This window comes from Microcaecilia unicolor, chromosome 4, assembly GCF_901765095.1.
Source record: "Microcaecilia unicolor chromosome 4, aMicUni1.1, whole genome shotgun sequence".
NCBI classification, from domain to species: domain Eukaryota; kingdom Metazoa; phylum Chordata; class Amphibia; order Gymnophiona; family Siphonopidae; genus Microcaecilia; species Microcaecilia unicolor.
The window spans coordinates 366,577,322-366,589,721 of NC_044034.1; the positions used below are offsets into that span (position 1 = coordinate 366,577,322).

Sequence of the window (12,400 nt, forward strand, 5' to 3'; positions counted from 1 at the left end):
ACTTTCTTCAGAGTAGACTTGCTCCTCATTCCTCACTCAGTGGTACTGATGGGGCTATCAGAGGGGCATACCCCTTTGTCACATGCCTTTGGAAGCACACTGGTGGATGTGAGCTGCTACCTAAGGCTTTTTCAAGTAGATTTCAGATGCAAGCAGAAGGTATCAGATTTCCTTCTCTTCATTCTCAACTGCCTATGATGCTCTTCTCCTCACTACAAATTCAAGTCAGTGAAAAGAACTCTAATGTGGGATAGCCTGATTATATGATGTTACACTAGGCACAGACACTTAAAGCTTGACACCTTTTTCCCCCAGATACAGCTCTGCTGAAACAGCAGCTAATGCCAGGATTCATTTATAGAATTGGCGTCCTAGAAAGGACATGTGCTGAGGTCTTGAGACCCTAGATATTATATAACAGAGGGCTGTAGCTCTCAGTATATGCAAATGTATCTTGTGCGCAGTCAAGATATATGAGGGGAGATATGATAGAGGTCTATAAAATAATGAGTGGAGTAGAACGGGTAGACGTGAAGCGTCTGTTTACGCTTTCCAAAAATACTAGGACTAGGGGGCATGTGATGAAGCTACAAAGTAGTAAATTTAAAACGAATAGGAGAAAACTTTTCTTCACTCAACATGTAATTAAACTCTGGAATTCGTTACCAGAGAATGTGGTAAAGGCGGTTAGCTTAGCAGAGTTTAAAAAAGGTTTGGACGGCTGCCTAAAGGAAAAGTCCATAGACCATTATTAAATGGACTTGGGGAAATTCCACTATTTCTGGGATAAGCAACATAAAATGTTTTGTACTTTTTTGGGATCTTGCTAGGCATTTGTGACCTGGATTGGCCACTGTTGGAAGCAGGATGCTGGGCTTGATGGACCTTTTGATCTCTCCCAGTATGGCAATACTTATGTACTTATCCTACAAACATGATTGACTGTGGGGTTCCCAGGACAGGTTTGGGAATCCCTGTTCTAAATGATACTGAATAACTTAGAGCAGGTACTTCTGGGCCGTAAACTGGTTTAGTTTTCAGGATATTGCTAATGAATATGTATGATATATATTTGCATGGAATGTCTCATTCATACAGATATATTTCATGCATGGCTGCCCATTGGATCGATTAATAGTGCAGTTGATACGTTTCAGCAGTGGGTTTTAAGGGACTTGGCTTTGATGGAACAGAGACAGATGTTGATATATGGTAATTTGCCTAAAAACCTATATGATACCATGTGAAACCTACAAAAGAATGAATCAGTAGTAATAACTAGGGCTGACAAGGGGGGTGCTGTTGTAGTGCAGGACAAGGCTTCGTATTAAAGGGAAGCCATGAGACAATTGCAGGATTAGTCATTCTATCGAGAGCTACAGAATGACCCTACTTAAGATCTACAACAGACTGTTTATACGTTGTTGAAAGAAGCCTCTGATAATGGTGTTATCAACAATAGGGAATTTAGGTACTTGTACTGACAATTCCCTGTTGTTCCTAACATTCATTTTTTACCAAAAATCCATAAATGCATTACTGCCCCCCCAGGGTGCCCTATTGTGAATGGCAGAGGCTCTTTGATGAAACCTCTGTCTCAATTTGTGGATTTCCTTCTTAACACCGAAGTTCCTAAAATTGAATCCTATGTGAGAGATTCTACACATCTTTTACAGATGTTGGAGCGGACTAAATAGGAAGTTAGACATACTGTACAACTGGTTACACTTGATGTGTCTGCACTGTATACAAATATACCTCAAGGGAGTGCCCTGACTATGATAGCTAATCAGTTTGACAATATGGACTACTCAACACAATTGGTTGAGCTGTAAAAGCAGATGGCCCAGATTGTCTTAACCAAAAATTATTTTGTCTTCGAACAGACCTATTACTTACAAATCAAGGGAGTCGCCATGGGGGCCACTGTTGCCCCCACTGTGGCTTGCCTCTATATGGCCTGGTTTGAAAACAAATATGTCTACTCCAGTAAGTTCGTTACCAATATTTGTCAATTTTAAAGATACATTGACGATGTCCTGCTTATATGGGATGGTGATGATGAGTTATTAGAAGAATATTTGGTATATTTGAATAACTGTGATGAAAATATTCAGTTCACGTCCCATATAGGTGGCAACCTAATCAATCTTTTGGATGTGACTATTTCATACTGCGATGGAAATTTTCAAACCAAAGTATACCGGACATCCACTGACAGGAACACTGTCCTGCACTATTCAAGTCATCACCCTAATGTGCTTAAGAATGGGATCACTGTGGGACAATTCCTGCGTATTCGTAGGAACTGTTCCCATAAAGGGGATTTTGTGGCACAGGCTATGGATATGAAGGTTCAGTTTAAACAGCGGGGTATCCATTTGGAAAATAGTTTTGAAAGAAGTGTGTATCTTTTAGAAGTAAATCTTCTCACTATAATTTGTGTTTTAGTCATCGCCCCTGAAGACGCGATTCTGCGAAACACAAATTTCTGTTGGGTGCTGACGATTTGTATGTTTGAGGATATTGAATTCCTGTTACATCTAAAGGAAGGAGGAAGATTTCATCTTAAGCTTGGTGGCCCGTTGTAGGACGTGCCGCAAGAAGGGATTGACTTTTATTCATTGGTTGTTCGTCGAGTTGAGCATAGCTCAGGATATTTATTGAACTTTGTGCTGTGAGAATCATTGATATGCACCAACATGTGAACAACGCCAGCTCAAATGGTGAAGATTGAGTGAACGATCTGGAGTAGAGTTCTGTCTAAAGAACTTTTAGGATAAAACTCTATGTTGAGCGGGAGGTTATGTCTATGCTGTTTAATATTTATATGTTGGAGCATTAAAAAGTCCTGCGTTGTGCGAAGTGTGACAGTGTGTGAATGAGTTGTGGTTGATAATTGTGAACAGTGGGGAGGGTATTGGGTTTTATAAAAAGCTTTTGTAATCTGTATTGGAGCACTTTAGTAGTGAAATAAAGTTTTTTTTGATCAGCAGTTTAAAGTGGTTAGTGGTTGCTTTATGTTGTCATGCTCAGCCGCCAGATCCGCACCACTCCTTCTCAGTCTCTTCCTTTCTTTACCAAGCACGCCCTTCACTCCCGAGTCGACAGTCTGCAATCAGGGTCTCCGGACAACAGGCAAATCCCCAGAAGTGCTTTATTATCTCCTGAGTACATTTACTCTGCTTTAAGGCTTCACAGGCCTTTCCCTCTCCTCAGTGTAGCTCCACTTTTAAACCCAGTTCATTGGAGCCCTGCTTGCAATATAGTTCAGCGTGGGCCTGCTTTCCACACAGTTCACTTTGGCCCTGTTTTCAATATGGTTTTCCCCAGCACTGCTTCTATTCCAGTACTTAGTAGCACTGCTCTTTCCCACAGTTAATGAGCACTGCTCACAATTCAGTTCAGTTAGCAATGTTTTCCTCCTCAATTCAGTTTTAGCACTGCTTTCAAACACAGTTTAGTTTAGCATTGCCTTCAAACACAGTTCATCTTAGAAATGAAATTAAACAGTTCCATTCAATGGCAATATGTCTAAGTCACTTTCTCACTCTTAGACCTAATGACCCACCTCCCTCATTTGTCAGCACAAAACCACCTGACATCCACCCACCGGGTCAATTCACCAAGGCTTCATTCACTCTCTCCAGTTCAGTTCATAACTCACTTTAAGAGCCCTCCACCAGCACTTCCATTTCCTCCTCATTCTCCCCTCCTTTCTCCTCCTCCAGTTCCATTCTCTCCTCCCCTTCCTCCCGGTCTAGGGGCTCCTCCCTTCCCCCATCTGATTCCATCTCCCAATCACACCCCGGCTCCTCCCTCCCTTGCATAGATTCTTCTCCCTTCACCTGATCTGTCTGCTGGTGCTGCACTGCCTTCTGGGGTTTGTAGTTCCTTAGCTCCTGGCTTCTCTGACGTTGCCCTGCCTTCTGGGCTTTGTAGTTCCTTGGTTCTGAATCTCTCTGGTGCTGCACTGCCTTCTGGGGCTTGTAGTTTCTTTGCTCTTCACAATGTATATGCATATTCAATAGAGATGTCTGAACGAGCAGGCCATTTTGCTGTCCTTAACTGGAATTGGTCACTCCTGGTTCAGAAAAAGGCCTTTATTATTTTTAACTGATAGAAGTGTTTTAATGGACTGCAAACCTGATTCCTAGCAGTTCATTTCTAGAGGGTATAAGAAGCATGAGACAGATGATAACTTTCTGTGTTAACTTTCTGATCTCTTGCAGTTCACTGAAGGACTCAGTGCTATACCAATCGGTGCTCAGGAGAAGGAAGAGTGTTCTTTAAAGCTAACCCCTAAGCAGCTTCACCAGGTAGTCATTGGTAAGATTTCAACATTGTTTCATCTGTTTTTCATAGCTGGATGTTTAACCTATTGTTTTAACTTAACACATCTAAATCTCGAAAAAGAGCTCTATAGGATATCCAACAATTGATAATTCATATAGCCATAAATAATATCCCTAAGTATTTCTGATGTACCAAAGTGATTTTAAATAGGAGGAAAAAACCTCAAATTATAAGGGAGCACTCCGTCGTTGATACAACCAACATTAGGGAGGTCCCTTAAATCATCATGGGTAAAAAACCTCTTTTTGTTGTTTCAAAAGTATGGCTCCTGCTCTAATACTTTAATGGATAAGAACCGTTTATATTTATAAAACGGACCAAATGCACTTATCTTTTTACTCTACAGTCATTTAGGCACCTTCCACGGCCCAACTTCGGCCCAAGTTTTGAATCCTTCCTCAGGGTCCGTGTCTGACTCATAAAGTGCTCCGTGATCTGTTCGCTTCCACTTCCATAACATAACACAGTCTTATATGCTGCTATGGCCTCACTGTTCTAAGCGGCTTACAGAAGAGAAGCTGCTGGAGCAGGACTGTTATACATAATGGACATTAATGAACATTACATAAATTTTCTAAATAACCAGATGTAAAACTTTTTTTCTGAAATCTAAGTAGGAATGAGCATCATAAAATAAACCTGAGTCATCTCTCCAAATTTTAGCAAATTGAAACGTGCATTTTGTCCTTTAGGGAGCAAAAACATATGTAGCTAGAACTATGTAACCTGCGGTTTCTAACTGATGTTACAAAAACCACATGTTGATATAAATAAGATGGTGCTAGACCGTCTAATATCATAGAGAAAACAAGCTAGCTTGAATAGAATACGAGCTTCTATGGGAAACCAGTGAAGTGAGAAAATGAGACGAACAGCAGGTATTTTGAATGGTTTGCAGCTTTTTTAGTTGTTTCCAATAGCATCCCAGGTAGCAGACATTGCAGTCGTCCAACTTTGTTAATATCAGCACCCGGGTTACTAGTTTAAATCCTCAAATTTAAAATATTTGTGAATTAAATATAGTTTTTGCATAAGCAAAAAAGATTTCTGAATAAGATAGTTAACATAGTAACATAGTAGATGACGGCAGAAAAAGACCCGCACGGTCCATCCAGTCTGCCCAACTAGATAAACTCATGTGTATACCTTACCTTGATTTGTACCTGTCTTTTTCAGGGCACAGACCGTATAAGTCTGCCCAGCACTATTCCCCGCCTCCCAACCACCAGTCCCGCCTCCCACCACCGGATCTGGCACAGACCGTATAAGTCTGCCCACCACTATCTTCTAATCTGAGGTTGTAAGGATAGAGTATTAACTACCCATATTCCCAGGATTTTAATAGCTGGGGAGAGTTTGTAACTCATTTGAGCAATACTGAACCAATCTGGGACATTCATGGCTTTTGCATCTATTAATTAAAAATGTGTTTTTTTGGTGTTTAGCTTTAGCATTTCCCGGATTCTATTAATGATATACAACTGGAAATTTTGGATGATTCATCCTCTAATTTGGATCCAATAGGAATCAGTACTGTGATGTAGAGATCTGCATGGGAATGGGGTTTGCGGGAATCCCCTCCGGGGCTGGAAGCAGTTTCTGCAGGGTTCCCGTGGAAGTGTAAGCTGCATCTGCGCCAGCCTTTCATAGTAACATAGTAGATGACGGCAGAAAAAAAGACCTGCACGGTCCATCCAGTCAGCCCAACAAGACAACTCATGTGTGCTACTTTTTGTGTATACCCTACTTTGATTTGTACCTGTGCTCTTCAGGGCACAGACCGTATAAGTCTGCCCAGCACTATCCCCGCCTCCCAACCACCAGCCCTGCCTTCCAACCACCGGCTCTGGCACAGACCGTATAAGTCTGCCCAGCACTATCCCCGCCTCCCACCACCGGCTCTGGCCTTTCACCTACCAAGTACCAAGTTCTTTGAGTGCCGCCTCCTCTTCCTCCTCCTTGTTTTAACAACGCAGATGCAGAAAGTCTTTCATTAATCCTCTCTGCTCCCAGGCTGATGCACAGGCCTCATCTCTGACACAGGCATGAGCATCAGAGGTCAGCTGACCTACTGGCTCTTGTATGTGGCAACCTCTCAGCTCACAGTGCCAGCAAATCAGAGACAAGTATTACATGTGCACACCAGAGTGTTCCAAGCTCGAACTCCTGTTCCTTCCTTGCTTGCAATGCTGCAGCTATTGTAGATACCATTAAATCCTAGGGATGGGACGGGTAAGATTCCAGCGGGGACGGGTGGGGACGGCTTAGCTTTCCGTCCCTGTGCAACTCTCTACTGTGATGTTGTCTTCATAACTATAGGAGAATCAGCCCTGGTTCTCAAGCAGAATTTCTAGTGAATGAATGAAAACATTAAATAAAATGGGACATAGCCCCAGACTCTTGAGAGATTGCACACAAATGAGTGCACTTATCAGATAGAATAATATTCATCTTTACCCTATAGCATCTTGTGGTCAAGAATAAAAAGAAGCAATTCAGAACCCTGACAGTAATCCCTATGCGCTCCAAAATTTGAATTAGAATGTTATGATCCACAAGATCAAATGCAGCAGAAAGATGAAACTGGAGCACTAAAGCCCTTTTTCCCTATCTAAGGGCCTCTTTTACTAAACCGCACTAGTGATTCCCAGCGTGGCAATGCCAACAAAGCCCATTCAGTCTTGCCGCAGTATACTGTAAATTTCTGATGCATGCCTATATACAAAGAGCTACAATAATCAGCATATATTATCTTTTCAAATGTTAAATTTTGTTCGAGATAGCATGAGTACTTAGTATCCACAACATTAATGAAAGCAACTACGTAGTATCTACAACATTAATGAAAGCAGCATTAGGTGAATTTGTTCTGACTATTGATGCAGATCGCATGGGGAAAAATGTACCAGCATGTCTGCATCAATGTGGATATTTTAATTGTTGCCTCATAGTGGTTAGGTAGCAAGAAGATAACCATCGTGGGGACAAACCACATCCACCTGACCTTGGGAAAGGCTGGTAAGTGAGTGAGAAGCACAAATAAGACAGGTAAGGTTATTTTTAGCACTCTGGATATTAGATTACACAAGCTTCCCACTCGCAATCCTAATTCAGTCTTGTCTAAACTATAAATATTGAAAGTAACAGACACAAGGCTCAGATGTTATAAAAAATGGAAAAACTGTTGGCAGCAAATAGAAAATGTAATTGGAGATTCTGAATTATGTAATCACCCAGATGATGGTGCATATGTTTACCTATCAAAGGAACAAAGATAGCATACACTTACCTAATCCTAAAATTAATAGGATACCTAACACCCCAAGCACTACCAGGCACCAAGGAGATAGCAGTTGAACCTGACAGATGATAACTCATTATTATTAGCATTTATATAACGCTACCAGACGCACACAGCGCTGAACACCTGATACAAAGAGACAGTCCCTGCTCAAAAGAGTTTACAATCTAAATAATACAGACAGACAAGGCAGTTACGGGTAAGGGAAGTAATGGGAGCTAAAAAGCAGCAGTGAAAAGAGCTAAAAAGCAGCAGTGAAAAGGTGGGTTTTCAGCATAGATTTGAAAACAGGTAGAGATGGAGCTAGACGTATAGGTCCAGGAAGGTGCCAAAAGGAGCGAAGCCTGGAGTTAGCAGTGGAGGAGAAGGAGGACGACAAGAGAGATTTGTCCAGTGAGCGGAGTTCACGGGGAGGGATGTAGGGAGAGATGAGAGTGGAGAGGTAATGGGGGGCTGCAGAGTGGATGTATTTAAAGGTCAGTACGAGAAGTTTAAACTGAATGCGGAAGCGGACAGGGAGCCAGTGAAGTGACTTGAGGATTGGGCTAGTGTGGGTATAATGATTCTGGCGGAAAATAAGTCGTGCCGCAGAATTTTGGACAGATTGGAGAGGAGAGAGATGGCTGAGCGGAAGACCAGTGAGAAGTAAATTGCAATAGTCCAAGCGAGAGGTGACAAGGGTGTGGATAAGGGTTCTGGCAGCATATTCAGAAAGGAAGGGGCGAATTTTGCTAATACTGTAGATAAAGAAACGACAGGTTTTGGCGATCTGTTGAATATGCGCAGAGAAGGAGAGAGAGGAATCAAAGATGACTCCAAGGTTACGAGCCGAGAAGACAGGGAGGATGTGAGAGCCATTAACAGAGATAGCGAAAGGGGGAAGAGGGGAGGTGGGTTTAGGGGGAAAAACAAGAAGTTTTGGACGTGTTGAGCTTTAAATGGCGTTGAGACATCCAAGCTGCAATGTCGGACAAGCAGGCTGAGATTTTGTCCTGGACGAGCTCTCATCCTGTGGCAGGCTCAGAACCAGTTGATGGCAGCTATTCATTTATCCAAAATGTATTTATGAAACAAAATTGTTTTCAAAACTTTTTTTAAAAGTTATTAATACTAGACTCCAATTTCAGATTATTTAGTAAGATGGACCATAGATTAGCTGCTTGATAAGAAATAGAAGATGTAAACATTTTCCTGAGGAGTAGCCTAGTGGTTAGTGCGGTGGACTTTGATCCTGGGGAACTGAGTTCAATTCCCACTACAGCTCCTTGTGACTCTGGGCAAGTCACTTAACCCTCCATTGCCCCTGGTACAAAATAAGTACCTGAATATATGTAAACCGCTTTGAATGTAGTTGCAAAAACCTCAGAAAGGCAGTATATCAAGTCCCAGTTCCCTTTCCCTTCCCTCTAGGAAACAGTACCACCATACTATTTCTAAAATCATAGAATTGACCAGCTAGTGGCCTACATATAAGATGGACCATATATTGAGGAATCAGACCAATTAAGATCTTAAAGACCAAACAACCTAGTGGAACGGCCTCCAAGAGGAGGTGGTGGGAACAAAGACTGTATCTGAATTCACATAAGCTTGGGACAAGTACATATCTAAGGAAGCAGAAGGGATAGTGGATGGTCTTTATCTACCTTCATATTTCTCTGTTTCTCTGTTTTACATATTATATAAAGGTACTTATTTTGTACCTGGAGCAATGGAGGGTTAAGTGACTTGCCCAGTCACAAGGAGCTGCAGTGGGAATTGAACCCAGTTCTCCTGGTTCTCAGGGCACTGAAGTAACCATTAAGACACTCTTCCAATTACTAATGAACTCTTTGTTTGAATGCTTCTGTAAGTTTAGGCGTATTAAAACTTGCTATACTGCTAAAACATTTAGGAAAGAAAAGGAAGTCTATTAAAAATAGGACAGGCATGCATTCAAATGACAGAAAATGAGAGGATAGAGAAGCAAAGCATTAAAACAGGGATTAAGTCCTCACTTTCGCATGCTAGCAGGCTCAAACGACACAAATCGGAAGATGGGCGTCCTCCTCACAGGGTCACCCAAATTGGCATAATCGAAAGCTGATTTTGGGCGCCCCCAACTGCTTTCCGTCGCATGGACGACCAAAGTTCCCGGGGGCGTGTCGGAGGCATAGCGAAGGCAGGACTTGGGCATGCCTAACACATGGGTGTCCTCGACCCATAATGGAAAAAAAGGGTGTTCCTGATGAGCACTTGGATGACTTTACCTGGTCCTGTTTTTCTTACAACCAAGCCCCAAAAGGTGCCCGAACTGACCAGATGACCACTGGAGAGAATCGGGGATGACCTCCTCTTACTCCTCCAGTGGTCACTAACCCCCTCCCACCCTCAAAAAAACATCTTTAAAACTATTTTTTGCCAGCCTCAAATGTCATACTGAGGTCCATCAAAGCAGTATGCAGGTCCCTGGAGCAGTTTTAGTGGGTGCAGTGCACTTTAGGCAGGCGGACCCAGGCCCATATTCCCCCTACCTGTTCAACTTGTGGTGGTAAATGTGAGCCCTCCAAAACCCACTGTACCCACATCTAGGTGCACCCCCGTCACCCGTAAGGGCTATGGTAGTGGTGTACAGTTGTGGGTAGTGGGTTTGGGGGGCTCAGCACACAAGGTAAGGGAGCTATGTTCCTGGGAGAAATTTCTGAAGTCCACTGCAGTGCCCCCTAGGGTGCCCGGTTGGTGTTCTGGCATGTCAAGGGGACCAGTGCACTATGAATGCTGGCTCCTCCTACAACCAAAGGGCTTGCATTTGGTCATTTCTGAGATGGGCGTGCTTGGTTTCCATTATCGCCGAAAATCAGAAACGACCAAGTCTAGGGACGACCATCTCTAAGGACGACCTAAATGTCAAGATTTGGACATCCCCGACTGTATTATCGAAACAAAATATGGACGTCCATCTTGTTTCGAAAATCCGGGTTTCCCCACTCCTGGATGGGGACGTTTTGTGAGGACGTCCTCAGGAAAACTTGGGCGTCCCTTTCGATTATGCTCCTCGAGGTAATCCAACAGGATTCAGTCTCCAAAGGCTTACTGAACAATGCAAAGCAAATTAGCACAGTTTCAATTTCTTTCTTTTTTTTTCTGTTCTGCAATGTAAAATAAAGTTGTTCTACTTCTCTCTCCTAGGTCCCTCGCTGATAGAGTTTGGACAAGTTTGTATATGCTCCATTTCTGAAAGGCAGATGTATATCATCAATAACCTGCCTAAATTTATCTGGGTTCAGCTTGAAATTGATTGTAAAGAGCTGCAGCAGACCAGCCCGTTGTCTCACGTGCTGCCACCCACATCAAAGACACGCATACCTGTTGTGCTTGAGACTACCACACTGGGGGATTTTAAGAAGTAAGACTTCACAGGAGCTGTTTCTTTTTTATTCGGTTAGCGCTGAATATCAGCATAGGTGGTTAACATTTTAGAGGACAAGATAAGCCCAGAGTGGAGGAGTGGCCTAGTGGTTAGGGTGGTGGACTTTGGTCCTGTGGAACTGAGTTTGATTCCCACTTCAGGCACAGCAGCTCCTTGTGACTCTGGGCAAGTCACTTAACCCTCCATTGCCCCATGTAAGCCGCATTGAGCCTGCCATGAGTGGGAAAGCGCGGGGTACAAATGTAACAAAAATAAAATCCAGTACAAAATATTTTTGTGTATCTGAGTATAAAGTGGGCAATTCTCCTAGCAGTTTCTTCAGGTAAAAAGCATTTTATCCATCTCATTGTCTGATAATTGGCCATCTTATATGTGGGGTAAAGTATATGCACTTTTCCCTGTGACTGCACCTCAAATATTGTATGCAATTTTGGTCACCACAAATCAAAAAAAAAGTACCAAGTCAAAATAGCCCTGACAAAAATGCTCCAAACAAAAAAGCTCCCGACATAATAGTCCCTGACATAATAGCCACTGTCAAAACGGCCTGCAAACAATATAACCCTTGACAAGTTAGCCCCCCCCCCCCCCGACAAAAGGGCTGCCCAGAATATGGGACTGCATTTTTTTCCTAATAATCTTACCTTGCCAATCAGGATAAGGTTGGTAAGACTATGAAAATGATGACAATATTGTTTTTTAAATTAGCATGTTGATGGAAGAATAGTTTCTTTAAATAGGAGAACAGATCAGTTTGTAGCTATAGAATTTTGTTTATTTATATATGCTTTATGCAATTGAATTCTAGTAGGAGTCTTTATCAGTGAAGATTTCAGTTGTATATTATATTTTTTGTGATGTGCTATTTTTTCTGAGGGGGCTGTTTTGTTAAGGGGGCTATTTTGTTAAGGGTTGTTTTGTGGGAGGGGCCATTTTGTCACACCCTATTTTGTTAGGGTGTGTAAAAGAGGGGGTCCGCTTCCTCCTCTTGGGTGGAGCCAGCAAGCCTGCAGGGCTCCCGAGGTTCCAGGACAGAATGCTGCTAATACTGGGACTCAGGGCCAAAGTATTTTATTATCAAGGCAATTTCATACCAAAAATCATAATATATTCTTCAAAACAAAAGGTACAGTCCTCATAAGTTAATCTTCAAAAGAAAAAAAAAGGTACAGTCCAGGTCCCCAAATCCCTCAGCAAACTATCAGCTCCTCAAAACCTCAGGTCTTCTATTAGGGCATTAGCTTTTCCTTCCCCCTCCTTCAGAAGGGTTTAGTAAGAGTTCAGCACACTTCCAATAAAGCACAACAGTTCAGAACAAATCTTCATGGACAGTC

At 42.4% G+C, this 12,400-nt stretch overlaps 1 protein-coding gene across 1 annotated transcript in view; it reads left to right on the top strand.

Annotated features, from left to right (window-relative positions):
- CFAP47 (cilia and flagella associated protein 47) overlaps positions 1-12,400 on the top strand; it is a 1,083,264-nt gene that overhangs the window by 95,315 nt on the left and 975,549 nt on the right. Inside the window, 2 exon segments of the mRNA XM_030202357.1 lie at positions 4,233-4,329; positions 10,826-11,042. Coding sequence (XP_030058217.1) covers positions 4,233-4,329; positions 10,826-11,042 — 314 coding nt within the window.